Source organism: Mesocricetus auratus, unplaced genomic scaffold, assembly GCF_017639785.1.
Source record: "Mesocricetus auratus isolate SY011 unplaced genomic scaffold, BCM_Maur_2.0 Super-Scaffold_4256, whole genome shotgun sequence".
Taxonomy (NCBI): Eukaryota; Metazoa; Chordata; class Mammalia; order Rodentia; family Cricetidae; genus Mesocricetus; species Mesocricetus auratus.
The window spans coordinates 58,328,199-58,344,510 of NW_024429182.1; the positions used below are offsets into that span (position 1 = coordinate 58,328,199).

The 16,312-nt window shown below is 51.5% G+C and overlaps 2 protein-coding genes and 1 non-coding gene across 4 annotated transcripts; 1 reads left to right on the forward strand and 2 right to left on the reverse strand.

Moving 5' to 3' along the window:
- Positions 1-2,105: 2,105 nt before the first annotated feature.
- Rplp2 (ribosomal protein lateral stalk subunit P2) lies at positions 2,106-5,790 on the reverse strand. Of its 2 annotated transcripts, none has more exons than XM_013122634.3 (5): positions 5,640-5,790; positions 5,315-5,438; positions 3,460-3,508; positions 2,347-2,445; positions 2,106-2,221 (listed from the first exon to the last, which is right to left on the reverse strand). In XM_013122634.3, the coding sequence occupies exons 2-5, from the start codon at positions 5,435-5,437 to the stop codon at positions 2,148-2,150; spliced, it is 345 nt and encodes a 114-aa protein (XP_012978088.1). In that variant the 5' UTR covers position 5,438; positions 5,640-5,790; the 3' UTR covers positions 2,106-2,147. The 2 variants fall into 2 exon arrangements, with proteins under 2 accessions (XP_012978088.1, XP_005064262.1); XM_005064205.4 differs by having other exon boundaries at positions 2,106-2,224; positions 5,640-5,787.
- Positions 3,294-3,429, reverse strand: LOC121135640. The gene has a single exon (XR_005872740.1). It is a non-coding gene; the product is annotated as a small nucleolar RNA SNORA52 (small nucleolar RNA).
- A 4,155-nt stretch (positions 5,791-9,945) lies between the features above and the next one.
- On the forward strand, positions 9,946-15,925 carry Pidd1 (p53-induced death domain protein 1). The gene is given in 17 exon segments (XM_005064206.4): positions 9,946-9,990; positions 10,571-10,956; positions 11,375-11,788; positions 12,096-12,305; positions 12,390-12,444; positions 12,541-12,742; positions 12,815-12,940; positions 13,051-13,230; positions 13,308-13,455; positions 13,546-13,681; positions 13,760-13,910; positions 13,997-14,120; positions 14,199-14,317; positions 14,394-14,507; positions 14,607-14,621; positions 14,623-14,807; positions 15,169-15,925. Coding segments are annotated over 16 exon segments (2,748 nt in total). The 5' UTR covers positions 9,946-9,990; positions 10,571-10,646; the 3' UTR covers positions 15,428-15,925.
- Positions 15,926-16,312: the final 387 nt, after the last annotated feature.

Genomic DNA, 16,312 nt, shown 5'->3' on the forward strand with positions numbered 1-16,312 from the left:
TAAGAGCCTTTTAAAGGTACACCATACAGGTTTACAGCTGGAGAAGGACGTGTGTAGGGAAGAAAAAACTCAGGGGAAGCCTCACACATGCCACAGGGATGCTGGGATAGAGGCAGTTGAGTTTGCTAGCCATTGTGTTTGTGAAGTTTCTCAGAAAAGGGAGTACAGTTCTTTGGCAGGTGGTCTGGTCAGTAATGTTGAAAACCCCTGGATGTCAGACATCAAGAGAAAGAAATGTGCACCAGCAGAGTGAGGGCTGGGTGAGCTGCTGCCAGGGCTGGGTTTTAAATCCCTCTGGCGGTTCCCAGGGCAAGGACTAAGTTGGGAATGAAGCCAGGAGACATGGTGGGACTGCTGATAGATGGAGGGAAAGAAGTGAAGCCACAGAAGGGATCCTAGCGTCTGGAATGGAGAGCTGTGTGGCTGCAAGGGCACAAGAGACATTCTCGGAAATCAGAATGATTCATCCTGTGATGGAGTCATTTCACACTCAGCACAACTAAGAACAGGCATGGGTACAGGAATAGGTAGCAAGGTGAAGTCAACAGTGCCCCAGTACACGTGCAATCAAAAGGAGTGAAGATGCCCTGAGACTACTTGAGCTCTAGCAGACAGAACTCAAGGAGGGGTGAGCAGGGAAAGATGTAATAGAATTGCTTTGAGTTTTTGTGACCCTGGCTGTCCTGGATTTCTTAAACTCAGATATACCCATTTCTACCTCTCAAGGGCACAACATCCATGTTTACTTTTCAAATTACATGTATAAAGGGCAGGTACACTTGAGTGTAGGTCAGATCCCTTTGAATTAGAGTGGATACTGGGAACAGTACTTTTACTCGCTCTGTAGACCAGGCTGGCCTCGAACTCAGAAATCCGCCTGCCTCTGTCTCCTGAGTGCTGGGATTAAAGGTGTGCGCCACCAACACCCGGCTAGAACAGTACTCTTAAAACATCTCTCAATCCCTGATTTTGAGACAGGGTTATAGTTTTCTGTGTAACCACCCTGACTAGCCTTAACCTCAGAGATACCCCTACTAGGATTAAAGGCATGCATCACCACCGACCTAGCTTGTGACCTTAATTTTTGAAGGTCTTCCATGCTGGCAAGTTTGTTCCATACTGGCCTAGGGCACCTAGTGACTTTTAGGCCAAATGCTCTCAAGGTGGGGGTATGAGTATGTCCTGATTAATACGACCAGTTTAGAAGCATGGTACAATAGGAACAAGTCCTCAGCGGTGGCGAGTAAATCTAAGGTTTATGGTGGTCACAAGTAGCCAAGGAGTTCCATCCAGGACAGCCTCCAAAACAATACAGAGAAACCCTGTCTCGAGAGAAAAAAAAGCTAAGAACCTTGAAGATCCTCTCCACGGTTTCAGTAACAGGCTCAAGGGACAGTGCTGCCAACTCAATGGGACCTCTGCTCTTATTTCCACAGAACAGTCAGGCTGTTTGGGTACACATGCTTTCAGGCCCTTTGGGAGATGCTGGTGCCAAGAACATGGCTGTCCTTTCTCAGAATCCTGACTAGGCAACTCCCACTTGCGGTCTTATGAGGACAGGCCCCTTTCTTTAGGGTCCAGACTGAAATCCAGCCTGGCCAAGACCACCAAAGCTGCCCTTGAGACCATCCTTTCCTCAGCCCTACCTTTACCTGCTCCCTCGTAGCTTACTCCACTGCAATAAAGCTGTGACTTCTTATGCTTCCTAGACCCACTCTTCCTGTATACATAGGTCTCTATTTTGTTCCAACACAAGCACCAGATTGCCTCCAGCCCCTCTGTATGGAACTAAAAGCAAGCCAACCCATTTTTATTGGGGTGCAGTCTGACCTAGTAAGTCCCTTGTTGACCAGCTTGTGGAGGTCCAGGTACCTCTCCCCTTACAGCAGAGCACTGAACCCCTCAAACAGCGTAACTCAGTCTCACATTTGGCACATACACTTTTCAGTGTTCCGTGAAAGCTGCAGTGATCTCTCACAGAACCTGAAAGTTCACTGAAGCTAAGGGACATGGGAGGTTCTTGTTCCTCCTCTTTTACACAACATACTTCAGCTCTCTGGATGGAGTATGGGTGTTGCGTGCTAACAATTGTGCTCAAAGGCCACTCAAGATACATAAAAAGGCTTTATTTGCAGGGGAGCAGGAATTTAATCAAACAAGCCAAATCCCATGTCATCATCTGACTCTTCGGACTCTTCCTTCTTCTCGTCTTTCTTCTCCTCTGCTGTGGAAGAACACCATAGTAAGCACAGCCCCAAGAACTCATTCACAGGTTGCCCTGCAAGCCCCACCCAACACCAAGTCTTAAATACCAATCCCTACAGATCGCCACCTCTACCTACTTACCTGCAGCAGGGGCAGAACTAGCAGCAGGAGCTGCAGAGCCAGGGGCAGCAGAAACAGCCACAGCTCCACCAGCAGGCATACTAGCAAGTTTGCCAACACCTAAATAAATAAAAAAAGAACGTGAGACCAGAAAAGAGGCCCGGCCAAGAAAGCTCTTCCACAAGGATAGAGTGACCAACCAAAGGAAGCTATCACACCAGTGGCTCAGCATACTCATACCACTGTCACCTGCTTCACTCTGATCACAAGGCAACCAACCTTGTACACACTGAGGCACATAATACTTCTTTCCCCTATCCTGACTCATCATGATCTTAAGATGGACAATCCAGGTACAGTACTTTTTAATCCCAGAAAGATGAGTTCATGATCAGCCTGAGCTACACAAAAACAAACAGGGGATCTGATACCCTCACAGGCAGACAAAACACCAATGAACATAGAAATAAACTTTACATACATATACAATACATGCATGTATATATCAAGACAATGATACATGCTTATAATCCAGTAGCCAGGAGGTAGGTGGATCTGACATCAAGGCCAAGCTGGCACATTCAGGGAGTTCCAGAACATTGGGGCTACTCAGAAAAAATCATGCCCCCAAATAACTAAATCAAGCTAAAAACTTAAAGACCGGGCTGGGCAGTGGTAGTACATGCTCTTAATCCTGTGAGTTAGGGGCCAGTCTGGATACAAAGTGAGTTCTAGGACAACCACAAATGTCACACACAGAGAAACCCTGTCTTGAATTCCAACCCTCCCCCAAAAAACTTAAGATGAACTTAAGTTAAGTCTCAGTCTACAGCAGAGAAATCTATCTATCCACCACCAAGAGAGGATTAAGAGCTTGTACCATTTTAGAAAACCCAGTCCCTGTTCACCAAAAAGGCCTTTCACATCCTGGAAGGAACAGTAAGTGTGCTCCCTCTGCCCAGTCCCAAGTGTGTTCAGAAGTGCTGCTGGCACAAGCCTAAGATAAAAAAGGCTTTGCTCAACTGTCATGGCTTCTAGGATGCTCTGGTCCACAAGCGAAGCCTGGCAGATCATTGACTGACCAGCAGGGATTAGTATGGACCCCAAACACAATCTTACCCTAAATAAACTCACCCTGGGCGATGACATCCTCAATGTTTTTTCCATTCAGCTCACTGATTACCTGAGTAGATAAACATATCCAGTGGTCAGTATCAACACATATGTGGACAGAACTGGTAGTGCAATACACAGTGAAGTGTTCTGAAGCTTCTAGACCTGCTTCAGAGCCACAGGACTCAGTCTTGTAAACAAAGACGCTGGCAATAGGAAATTTTTAAGCTAACATTCTAAGGCTCATGATGGAGCTTAGGTTCTATCCCTGCACAACCTAAAGAGTAAAAATACTTTTCTAATGGATTTTAGGAGCAAAGAGAAAGCTCCACCACTAAAGTCATATACTACTGTTTTGGGTTGTCTTTTTTTCCAGACAGGATCTCACTCTGTAGCTTGGGCTACTACTCTTGCTAAGTTCTGGTGTTTGATTCTCAACACTTATAACTCCAGCACCAGGGAGACTGACAAGCCATCTACACTCTGTGAAAATAACACCTACTGTACACAGTAATAATAACCCTTAAAAAACACCTGATCTATAGAGGGAGGAGTGAACAAAGAGGTCAAGATCAGGCTGTGGAAACACAGAAACAGCTGACCTAAACAAGGGGGAGTTCATGGATCCCAGACTGATAGCTGAGAAACCAGCATGAGAACAGAACCAGGCCCCCTGAAAGTGTCAGTTACCAGGTCTGGGCAGAACAGTATTTACACCTAGTGTAGGAATGTACTCTGGGAGAGCCCACTGCGGGATACTCCCTCAGCAGAGACACACAGGGGAGGCCTCACCCTCCCAGGGGAGCAGAGAAAGGATGGATCTTGGGGAGGGTCAGTAAGGGATATGGGAGGGAAACTGAGATGTGAAATAAGATTGTTTCTAATTTAAATTAAAAAAAAAAAACCACAGCCGGGCGTTGGTGGCACATGCCTTTAATCCCAGCACTTGGGAGGCAGAGGCAGGTGGATCTCTGTGATTTCGAGGCCAGCCTGGTCTACAAAGCGAGTTCCAGGAGATCCTCCAAAATACAGAGAAACCCTGTCTCGAAAAACCAAAAACAAAAAAACAAAAAAAAACAAAAAACACACACACACACAAATCTGGTCTAGGCCAAGTGTGGTAGCACACACCTTTAGTCACAGTACTCAGGAGGAGTTTCAAGCCAGCCTGGTCTACAGAACCAGTTCCAGTACAGGTTCCAAAGCTACAGAGAAACCCTGTCTTGAAGGAAAAAAAAAGGGCATCTACATGATGTCCAGGATAACCAGAGCTAATACTGTGAGACTTTGTCACAAACCATTATAAAACCGCCGTGAGGGGAGGCACATGCCTTCAAACCAGCACTTGGGAGGCAGAGGCAAGTTCATCTGAGTTCGAGGCCAGGCTGGTGTACAGAGCAAGTTCCAGAACAGGCTGGACTGTTGTCATGAAAAAGTAGCAAAATAATAATACCACGCAAATAAGTCGCATCAAACTTCTAAAAAGCACGATGATCAGACCTTTGGTGGCTTGCACTAAATCCTTTGACTAAACAAGGTCCTCAAAAGAATATTTAGCCGGGCGGCGGTGGTGTGCTTCTCCTTTAGTCCCAGCACTCGGGAGGCAGGGGCAAGCGGATCTCTTGGGAGTTCGAGCCTGGTCCACAAAGCTATATCCAGGATAGCTACGGCTGTTACAGACAAACCGTCTCGAACAACCAAAAAAACAAATAAAAGAAACCACCACAACGTTGGGCTTAGGTCTCCTCCCTCCATCTTTCCCACAAAGTCATCCACATCTCCTTTTAGGCTAGATCCTAGGTCTAACATGGTAACAAGGGCCGCCGCGAGTCGACATTTGTAACCACACCACAGGGTGCAGGAAGCACCAAGATACCTTGTTGAGTCGGTCATCGTCCGCCTCAATGCCCACGCTTTCTAGTATCTTCTTAATGTCTTTGGCGCTGGGAGAGGAGTTGCCCCCAAGGGCGGCAAGCAGGTAAGAGGCGACGTAGCGCATGCTGAAAGGGACAGAGAGAGGATACGGCGGTGGCGTTACCCAAGAGGCCTTCTGCTCACTCCTCCATTTTAGCCAACAAGTGAGGCCACGTGCGGGCCGAAGCTTCCGTCCATGCGAGGCCGTGCACCCCCTCGACTCCCGGCCGCCAACCCGCCCTTCAGTCCCGACCCCCGCCCGCGGCCGGGCCAGCAGGCCCACTCACTTGGCAGCTGCGGACAGGCCTCACGCGTGCGACCTCGTCGGCGTCCGGCAGCGAAAGGAAGACGCTGATGCAGTGGGCGGGGGTAAACCGCTACCCAGAAGCCCCCGGGACGCGCACGGCGCCTCCCATTGACGAAATGAGCGACCGGAAGTGAAGCAGCCATTGCCCCGTCTCCGGTGGTGTACCCCGCAACAAAGACAACGGGTTGTTTAGTGGCCAGGTGCTCATGTAACGTGGGCGAGACTCCCCGAAATCCATGAGGGCACGGGCGAAAGACCTCAAGGAGGTTTCAAACCCTTTTAACGCCTGGCCTTCCCAGCATGCCCCGGCCCTATAGCTCCCAGTATGCCGTGCTGAGACCCCGCCCGAGCCGTAACTTTCAAGGCGAACTTCAAGCCCCATGATCCATCGCTGCCAGAGTGGACCTTGCCACCGGAAGTTCCGCCCCGTTAGCTTTCTCTTGTTGCATGAGGGCTAGATGTCTTGAAGGTTTAAATTGGGTGTGTGGCTTGTTTCCTGGCCTTGGACACCAGGGATCTGAAGTCGGGCTGTCTGGAGTTTAGTGACTGCGGCCATATCTCGTGGCTTTCTTTTTCTTTTTTGAGACAGGGTTTCTCTATATAATCCTGGCTATCCTGGAAATCTCTATGTAAACCATGTTGGCCTCGACCTCACCGAAATCCGTCTGCCTCTTACTTCGGAGAGTGCTGGCGTGGTGGCACACCTTTAATCCCAGCAATCGTGAGGCAAAGGGTTCACATGATAGAAAAAAGTTCCTCCCTCAAGTTGTCCTCCAACTCAGGACTTCATAAATAAACACAGAAACAGAAAGAAGCCGGGCGTTGGTGACACACGCCTTTATTTTTTTATTTTTTATTTTTTTGGCTTTTCGAGACAGGGTTTCTCTGTGGCTTTGGAGGCTGTCCTGGAGCTCGCTTGGTAGTCCAGGCTGGTCTCGAACTCACAGAGATCCGCCTGCCTCTGCCTCCCGAGTGCTGGGATTAAAGGCGTGTGCCACCAACGCCCGGCGACACACGCCTTTAATCCCAGCACTCGGGAGGCAAAAAGCAGGCGGACCTCTGTGAGTTCAAGGCCAGCCTGGTCTACAGTCGAGTTCCAGGACAGCCTCCAAAACAATACAGAGAAACCCTACCCCAAAAAACAAAACAAACAAAAGAAACAGAAAGAAAATCCTAGCCTTAGATCAGGAAGCTTTTTGTCTTCCAAGACCAGTAAATCTTCCCAAGTAGTAACTTTGAGCTGAGAGAGGCCTTTGCTTTCCGTGCCAAGACTAGAAGTTGCCTGGACATAAGGTTATGCTGACAGCCCAACTGGGGAGGGCAGCCTCCTGCATAGTGTACGCCTACTTTGTGTGGAGTGCCTCACATTGCTAGACTGAGCCCACACTACGTGATGTGGCTGTTCTCACCCACACGTAAGGCACAGAGGCTTTTGTTTTTTAAGATTTATTCATTTATGTATATGAGTACGCTGTCTTCCTGTATGTCTGCATGATAGAAGAAAGCATCAGATCCCATTATAGATGGTTCTGAGCCACCATGTGGGTTCTGGGAATTGAACTCAAGTCCTCTGGAAGAGCAACCAGTGCTCTTAAACACTGAGCCATCTCTCTAGCCCCCAGAGGAATTTTCTTTCTTTTTAAAAGATTTATTTATTTATTTTTTATTATATATACAGTATTCTGCCTATGTGCCAGAAGAGGGCACCAGATCTCATTATAGATGTTTGTGAGCCACCATGTGGTTGCTGGGAATTGAGCTGGGGACCTCTGGAAGAGCAGCCAGTGCTCCCAACCACTGCATCATCTCTCGAGCCCCCTAGGGGGATTTTCTTAATAGAGCTAGAATGAGTTAGGGAAGCCACCTGGCAAGGTAGCTTTTTTTTTTTTTAAAGGAACATTCATTTAGTTTTGGTGGTGTACACCTTTTAGCCCCAGCACTTGGGAGGTAGAGGCAGGCAGATTTCAGTGAGTTTGAGGCCAGCCTGGTATACAAAGTGAGTTCCAGGACAGTCAGGAGGACTGTTACACAGAGAAATTCTATCTCGAAAAATCAACCAACCAACCAACAAAAAGATTCATTTAGTTTATGTGTTTTACTTGCATGTATGTGCAGCAAGTGTGCGCCTGGTGCTCCTTGAGGTCAGAAGAGGGTACCAGATGCTCTGGGACTGAAATTTATTTTTTTAAATAATTTATTTATTTTAGTGCATTGGTGTGAAGGTGTCAGATCCCCTGGAACTGGAGTTACAGTTGTGAACTGCCATGTGAGTGCTGGGAATTGAACACGGGTCCTCTGGAAGGGCAGCCAGTGCTCTTAACCACTGAGCCATCTCTCCAGCCCCCTCTGAAATTAGGCATGATGGTAAACTGCCCTGTGGGTGCTGGGAACCAAACCAAGATCTGCAACAGCAGCCTGTAGTCTTAACAGCTGAGTTATCTCTCTAGCGCCCTCACTGGTTTTTCTTTTTAAATGTGAATGTATATGTGCCTACTTGTTTGTATGTGTTCTATGTGTGTGCAGTGCCTTCAGAAGCAGGAAGAAGGCATCAACTCCCCTGGAACTGGAGGTACAGAACTGGTGTGGGTGCTGAGCCATTCCTCCAGACTTCTATTTTATTTTTTTATTTTGAGACAGTGTCTCATCATGTGACTCTAGCTGGCCTGGAACTCACAGAGATCCATTTGCCTCTACTTTCAGAGTGCTGGGATTAAAGACATGGACACCATATCCGGCATGATTTTTTTTTTTTTTTTTTGGTTTTTTCGAGACAAGGTTTCTCTGTGGCTTTGGAGGCTGTCCTGGAACTCACTTGGTAGTCCAGGCTGGTCTCGAACTCACAGAGACATGATTTTTTTTTTTAGTGTTGTTATTTTTTTCGTTGGTGTTTGCTTTTTTTTCTTTCTTTTTTTTTCTTTCTTTCTTTCTTTCTTTTTTTTTTTTTTTTTTTTTTTGGTTTTTATGAGACAGGGTTTCTCTGTATTGTTTTGGAGGCTGTCAGTCCAGCCCGGCCTCGAACTCACAGAGATCCGCCTGCCTCTGCCTCCCAAGTGGTGTTTGCTTTTTTCGAGACAGGGTTTCTCTGTAGTTTTGAAGCCTGTCCTGGAACGGAACTCGCTCTGTAGACCAGGCTGATCTCGAACTTAGAGAGATCTACCCGGCATGATTTTGTTTTTCATTTTTAACTCTAATACACAACAGGGCCGGAGAGATGGCTTAATTTTCAGATTGAAGGCATGTTCCACCATGCCCAGTTTACTAGTATAAAGTTAAGTAATATCCTACGATTATTGCTTTGAGACAGCCCAGGATGGCAGTCCTCCCATCTCAGCTAGGAACTGGGTTTGCAGAAGAGCACAGTTATACTAAGCTCCTGGGACTGGTTTTTATAAGGATCCTTCTGGCAGCTTTATGGAAACTGAAAAGGAGGCAGGTGCTAGGAAGGATGGAAGCAGGGAGCCTGCCCATCACATAGACTGTAGACTGTCCACTTGCTCATCTCCAGTCCACCACTCTGTTGAGGATGCTGAGTGTTGGCTTCGGTATTTGTCAATTAAAGGATTTAAGCAAGATCTCCTATCTCAACTTTATTTATTTATTTTGGTTTGTTTCTTTTTTTTTTTTTCTTATGATATCCACAGGATTCAAAGAGGCAAAGCCAGAAAGCTGGAAAGTTCACTCACTGTCTGGGCAGCTGACACAGTGATGTTCAGTGAGGAGGGCGTCCAAGCTCCAACAAGTTGGCACTCACTGCAGAGCCTGGGAAGGCAGTCCTGGACTCAGTGGTCCTCAAGTTTCCCAATGTTGTGACCCTTTAATACAGTTCCTCATGTTGTAGTATCTTCCTAACCGTAAAATTATTTTCATTGCTACTTCATAATTGTAATTTTACTGGTGTCATGAATCATAATGTAAATGTTTTGAAGATAGAGGTCGCGACCCTCAAGTTGAGAGCTGCTGTACTACAGGGTTCCCACAGGAAGCCCTTGGTGCTAGCTACACTTTGGGCATTCAGAGTCCTAGCTTCTAACAAGGAGTGCGATAATTCTCTAAGTTCTCTCCCAAATTCCTGCCTTAGAATGCACTTGGGGCCCAGGCTATGCAGTGCCGCAGCAGGTCTCAGGTTGTGGAGGTCTGAAAGTGCGAGTTTCCCTGCGCTAAGCCTGCCTCCCTAGTGCTTGCAACCGAACAGGAGGTGGGAGTCAGAGTTCCAGGGAGCTCCTACTGGCTAGCAGGGAAGGGCGGAGCTCGAGCCGCTGCCCGCCCGGAAGCGCGCCGGCGGGAAGCCGATGTGGAGCGCGCCTGTGGAGGCGCGGAGATCATCGTGGCAGGTACTCAGTGGGCGGCGGGAAGTTTACTGCAGAGGCGGGACCAAAGTGATTGCACACCAAAGGAGCCCCTCTCTGTGTTTCCCATATAACGGAGGTGTGAATTGGGAATTGTGGCGCAAGAGCCTCTTCTAGGGGCCGGGATGTGAGATCTGAGCCTGGGACCCCAAAGTCCTCGCACTGTTTGCTGACCCTCTCATACAAAGCGAAGCCTGCACTGGAAGAGGGTCCTCCCCAAACTAATGAGTGTGAAGGTTGAAGGTGGACCCTTATTACAAGAGCCCTGTAGGTGGTGTCAGGGGTCACGTGGCAACATTACCCTTGTGCTTGATCTAGTAGAGTTCTGTCTAGCTGTTCACAGAGTCTCCCTGCCTGGTACCTCTCCCGGGCGGGAGGACATAGTAGTTCTCATTAACAGCACAGATGTAGGTCCTAGGGCTGCAGTGGCCACTCCGCTCTGTACACCTCAGGCCCTGAGTTCTTGGGCCGGTGGTTTCAAGAGCTGCTTGCTTTCAGGCTGAGTTACTCTGCTCGGGAGAACAAACTGGTCCCCTACGGCTCACTCCTCCCCCTGCTTCTGCAGCTTCCCTCAGCCTTGCCTGAGCAGGCTCGCTTGGCAAGCTGGGACATGTCTGGTCCCCGAGGACCTTCCATGGGTGATGGCTACAGTGCTGGAGGGGCTGGAGTCGGAGGAAACTGCAGCCACTGCAGAGGATGCTGCAAGGCCCGCTGTGGAGGCTGTGGATTCCAGGCCTGGAGCACCTTTTCTCCTGGCTGGGAACCAGTTGAACTTGGACATACGTCCAGGTGGTTGCCATCGGCTGCAGTACCTGTGTTCCCAGCAGCCCCCAGAGCTGCTGCGGGTGGAGTTCTTGCGACTCAGTACCCACGAGGACCCTGGACTGCTAGTTGACACCCTAGCCCGGGTTCCGTGGAGTCTGCTGCGCCTGCGCTCTCTGGTCCTCAAAGGTGAGTATCCTTACTACTGACCTTATCCTCATCTCTAGCCCTGCTTTGAGTCTACTTCTTGGTTCACAAAGGCCATCTTGTCCCAGCCCTAGCTCCAGACCTCTCTTCTCCCTGCACCTCAGGGGTGAACCCTTACTCCTCCCCTGTTCCCTGTCCTCAGCCCTATCTAACCTTCCTCCCCAAGATGAGGCTGTCTGGACTCTGTCTCCTGAGCCTGGACAATGAAGGTTCCCAGTTGTAGTTGGGCAACACTATCGTCTGATATGAACTGGTGGTCTTCTCTGTCTGCTTGTCTGTCTTTCTCTGTCCCTGTGGCTGGTTTCAAAGGGAAGCATCCTCCCTCCTGCTTTTTCTCTGGCAATCGGGGCTGAACTGAGACTCCAATTCTGAGGGCTACAGCTGTCTCCCCCACTTCCAGGGGGCCAGAGCCGGGGTGCCCTGGGTGCCTGCCTCCATGGTACCTTGACCGCCCTGCCTGCTGGCCTGAGTGACTTGGCCTGCCTGGCCCATCTGGACCTGAGCTTCAACAGACTGAAGACACTGCCGACCTGCATCCTGGAACTGCGCAAATTGGATGCGTTGCTGCTTTCTCACAACTGTCTCTCAGAGCTGCCGGAGGCTCTGGGGGCCCTGCCCACCCTTACTTTCCTTTCTGTGAGACACAACTGCCTAGAAAGGTTACCCACAACACTGGGGTCCCTGTCCACCCTTCAGCGTCTCGATCTCTCTGAGAATCTTCTAGACACCATACCCTCTGAGATTGGAGACCTGAGCAGCCTCATTGAACTCAATCTGGCCTCCAACCGGCTGCAGAACCTCCCGGCCTCCCTTGGTGAGTAGCCATGGTACCAGCTTTGCTTCACCAGCTAATGTAGAGTGCCCCTCGGCCACTGCCTAGACCTCCGCTCCCATGGGGGTCCCTGTAGCCCTAAAGTCTTGGGACTGGCTTGGCCAAGAACCTTTAGTGCTCCCGGGTGGCCCCTGACTTGGCTTCTGCCTGCTTGGTTGCTCGTAGCTCACATGCGTCTTTGTCCCACCATGTGATAGAGCCTGAAGCCTTCCTTTAGTGTGTCTTGTCAAGGCGCCCAGGGCCACCATGAGTAGCTCTCTGCCAATCCTAAGCCAGCACTTGCCTGCAGCGGGGCTGCGGTCCCTGCAGATCCTTGTTCTGCACAGCAATCTCCTGACCTCAGTGCCCACTGGCTTGGCCCACCTGCCACTGATCACTCGGCTTGACCTGAGGGACAACCAGCTCCGGGACCTGCCTGCAGAGCTACTAGAAGCTCCCTTTGTCCGCCTGCAGGGGAACCCTCTAGGGGAGGCCTCTCCAGCACCTCTAAGTCCCCCAGGTAGGCTTGTCCCTGGGGCGTGGCCAGGCTGTGAGAGGATGAAGGCCCCTCATCATTCTGACCTCATACCTGTCCCTTGTGCAGACATATCCCCGAGTCCAGAAATGCCCAGGCTTTTCCTGACCTCAGATTTGGACAGGTATCTATCGGTGGGAAGGTGACTAGAAGACATCTGTCTACCCTGTCTCCCTGGTCACGTCAGGGTACCTGCCCTCATACCTCTTTCCTCGCTCAGCTTCCTAGTGACTCCCCATGGCTGTTCTGTGACCCTGGCCTGTGGTGTCCGCCTCCAGTTCCCAGCAGGAGCTACCGCCACCCCCATCACCATCCACTATAGACTGTGGCTGCCGGAGCCCCACCTGGTCTCCCTGGGACCTCATGACTTCCTGCTTAGTGGTGTTCTGGAGCTGCAGCCCCATGGGGTGGCTTTCCAGCAGGTATGTCAAGGATGGGTGGAGGGCAGACATGGCCTAGGCCTGGCCCTCCTACACATTACCATTGCCTGACAGGATGTGAGCTTATGGCTGCTCTTTGTCCCCCCACGAGTCCGTCGCTGCCGTGAGGTAGTTGTGAGGACACGGAGTGACAACAACTGGAATGACCTAGAAACCCACCTGGAGGAAGAGGCACCCAAGGTGACAGCTGCCTAGGCCCTTGGGAGTGAGGGGGCAGGAGCAGCCTGCCCTGACACCACCCACCCCTGCCCACTGTCCCTGACCTGACCCTACCCTCCCATGTGTTCCAGAGGCTCTGGGCTCGATGTCAGGTGCCCCATTTCTCTTGGTTCCTTGTCGTTTTACGCCCTGTATCCAACACTTGCCTGTTGCCACCAGAGGGAGCACTTCTCTGCTCCTCAGGTCATCCTGGGGTCAAAGTCACCTTTCCCTCTGGGGCCACAGAAGAGCCCCGGCAAGTCTCCATGCAGGTATAGTCAGGGCAGTGCCGAGGGTGGCAGCAGGTGCCTCACCATGCAGGAGGATCCTCAAACGGTTCTCTGTCCAGGTGGTGCATATGGCTGGCCTAGAGCTGAGAGCGCTCTTGGAAGAAGCAGAGGCGTCGGTGAGCCCCTTGCTGTGCCTCTCACAGAGTGGCCCCCCCAGCTTCCTACAACCAGTCACTGTGCAGTTGCCCTTGCCCCCTGGCGTTACAGGTGAGGCTGCACGTTATAAGACCGAAGATGGGTGTGAGAAGGGGAAGCTGCTTGTAGAGGGCTTTCAGCCTTCTGCCATTTCCTGTCCAGGTTTCGGTCTGGACCGCTCCCACCTTCATCTGCTGCACCGAACACCCTCGGCAGCCACCTGGGATGACATCACCGCTCAGGTGGCGTTAGAACTCACCCACCTGTATGCACGCTTCCAGGTCACACACTTCTCCTGGTCAGTGTCCCCCTAGCTTCCTCAGCACCCCATCTGCCCTTCATCTGAATGGCCACACCTCAACTCTGGCACTTGCAGGTACTGGCTCTGGTATACCACCAAAACCTGTGTGGGGGGCCTGGCCCGGAAGGCCTGGGAACGGCTGCGGCTGCACCGTGTAAACCTCATTGCATTGCAGAGGCGTCGGGACCCTGAGCAGGTCCTGCTGCAGTGCCTGCCCCGGAACAAGGTGGGGCGGCAGGAAAGCAGCGGGGTGACTGGAAGGCTAGGGTGGGTACGGAACTTTGGCTTCCAGTCCCTGTGGGTGCTCCACAGGTGGATGCCACCCTCTCTCGTCTGCTGGATCGATACCACGGCCCTGAGCCCTCTGATACTGTGGAGATGTTTGAGGGTGAGAAGTTCTTTGCAGCCTTTGAGCGGGGCATTGATGTAGATGCTGGTAGGTCTCTTCTTCGGGGCGGGGCACACTGAGGTCTGATACTTTGACCCCTCCTACTGAGTTTGCCCCCCTCCACAGACCGTCCAGACTGCGTGGATGGCAGGATCTGCTTTGTTTTCTATTCACATCTGAAGAATGTGAAGGAGGTGTACATTACCACAACCTTGGACCGGGAAGCTCAGGCCGTTCGAGGCCAGGTGGGTTGATGTGTCAGGACCCCCAAAGTACCTGGACTGGGGCCAGAGCCCTGAACCCCACCTGATCCTTCCCCAGGTGTCCTTTTATCGGGGCTCACTTCCCATGGAGGTGCCTCAAGAGGCTGAGGCTGCCCGCCAGAGGAAGGGCACGGATGCACTGTGGATGGCCACCTTGCCCATCAAGCTGCCGGTGAGGCTGGAGAGGCGTGAGCTGACAGGAGACATAGTCCCAGGGTGACCAAACACAAGAGGGTGGGTTCAAGCTTACTGTACCCTTGCCTCCTGACAGAGACTTCGGGGGGCCCCAGGGAAGTGGGCAGGGCACTGATTTCTCCCTGATGCCTCTGAACCTGGGTGATGCAGAAACTGGTTTCCTGACTCAGAGCAACCTGCTGAGTGTGGCCTCGCGCCTAGGTCCTGACTGGCCAGCCGTGGCCCTGCACCTAGGCATGCCCTACCGTGAGCTACAGCGTATCCGGCATGAATTCAGGTGAGCCTCATGAATTCTAGTGAGCATTCTCACTCCCAGCCTTAGCTTCAGGGCCAACCCCACATCCCCCACCACACACAGACACCCTCCACCCCTACCTCCCCACACCCTACCACACACAGACACCCCACCACCACCCAGGCCCCCCCCACACCCCTATCTCCCTGCCCCCCAGCCCCACAAACACACTAGCTGAAAGCTTTCAAGATGATGGAGGTGGAGCAAACACCAGCCTGGAAAAGGAAGGTCTGGTCACTAGCCCAAGGAGCAAAGAACTCCATCCATTTTGAACAGTGAGCCTCTGTACGTGGTGTGTGGTCCTGGACAGAACACCTTCATCACCACTGTTTTCCCCTCCAAGGGATGACCTAGATGGGCAGATCCGCCACATGCTCTTCTCCTGGGCTGAGCGCCAGGCTGGACAGCCTGGGGCTGTGGGACACTTGGTACAGGCCTTGGAACAGAGTGACCGGCAGGATGTGGCTGAAGAAGTACGAGCCATCTTGGAGCTTGGCCGCCACAAGTATCAGGACAGCATCCGGCGCACAGGACTGGCCTCTGAGGACTCTACTGTGCCCGGCACCTCGGCTTCACAGGCCCCAGAGTCTTCCCAGGCCTAAGCTTAGCTGGCCTTTGACTTGCCTTGGCCAGTGGGCAGAACCCTCCCCTCTCCTTCTACCTCACCTGTGTGGTACAGTGCCCCAGCATACAAAAGCTTCCTCATAGTTTTGAAAGTTTGGTTTACTTACTCTTGGAGAGTCTAGCGCAAGCTACCCTCCAACTCCCAGTACACCTCAGAGGTTGACTTACATATGGGATAGAGGGGAGGGCTGCCTAAGTGAGCTGAAGCCTAGTCCCTGGGTGTGTCCGCATCGCCTTCCATGCTAAGTCCTCCCGTTAAGATGAGGGCAGAGAAGGCCTGGAGAGACGGTTCAGCAGTTAACAGCACTGGCTGCTCTTCCAGGGGACCCAGTTTCAATTTCTAGCGCCTACAAGGGGGCTCTCAACAGTCTGTAACTCAAGTTCCAGAGGATCGGACACCCTCATCTGGCTTCCACAGCACAGACATGCATGCAGGCAAAACATCCATATGCATAAAATAAAAGCTATTTATTGTGTGTATGTGTCAGCGGATAACTGCAGAGGTTGCTCTCCCTCGCATGTGCTCCCTGGGAATGAACTCAGGGTCATCAGGCTTGGTTGCAAACACCTTTACCCAGGGAGCCGTTTCTAGGTCCTCGTGTGTCTTCCTCAGGGATGGGGAGGAGCCGTTGTACATCTACATCTGCAGCAGGTGTGGATACAAAGTTATCTGTGACAGCTCTGCGCCTGCCCACCGTGGTCTCCTGGGCGGTGTCTAAGGAGCATCTGTCTCCCCCAGGTCACGCCTTACACGTTTCCTGCCACCTGTTCTTGGTCTCTACCCCGGCATGAGGTGGAAAGACCAAAGAGAGGGCCTAGGGATACGGGAGGGAGCCCACACCCCCTCAAGGGTGGCCTGAGGC

Excerpts from the sequence above, each read along its gene's own strand:
- Rplp2 (XM_005064205.4), bottom strand. The coding sequence starts at position 5,437 with ATGCGCTACGTCGCCTCTTACCTGCTTGCCGCCCTTGGGGGCAACTCC. Across the intron at positions 3,509-5,314 it reads ACGATGACCGACTCAACAAG|GTAATCAGTGAGCTGAATGG; the intron begins GTATCTTGGTGC and ends TTATCTACTCAG. Across the intron at positions 2,446-3,459 it reads TGAGGATGTCATCGCCCAGG|GTGTTGGCAAACTTGCTAGT; the intron begins GTGAGTTTATTT and ends TTATTTATTTAG.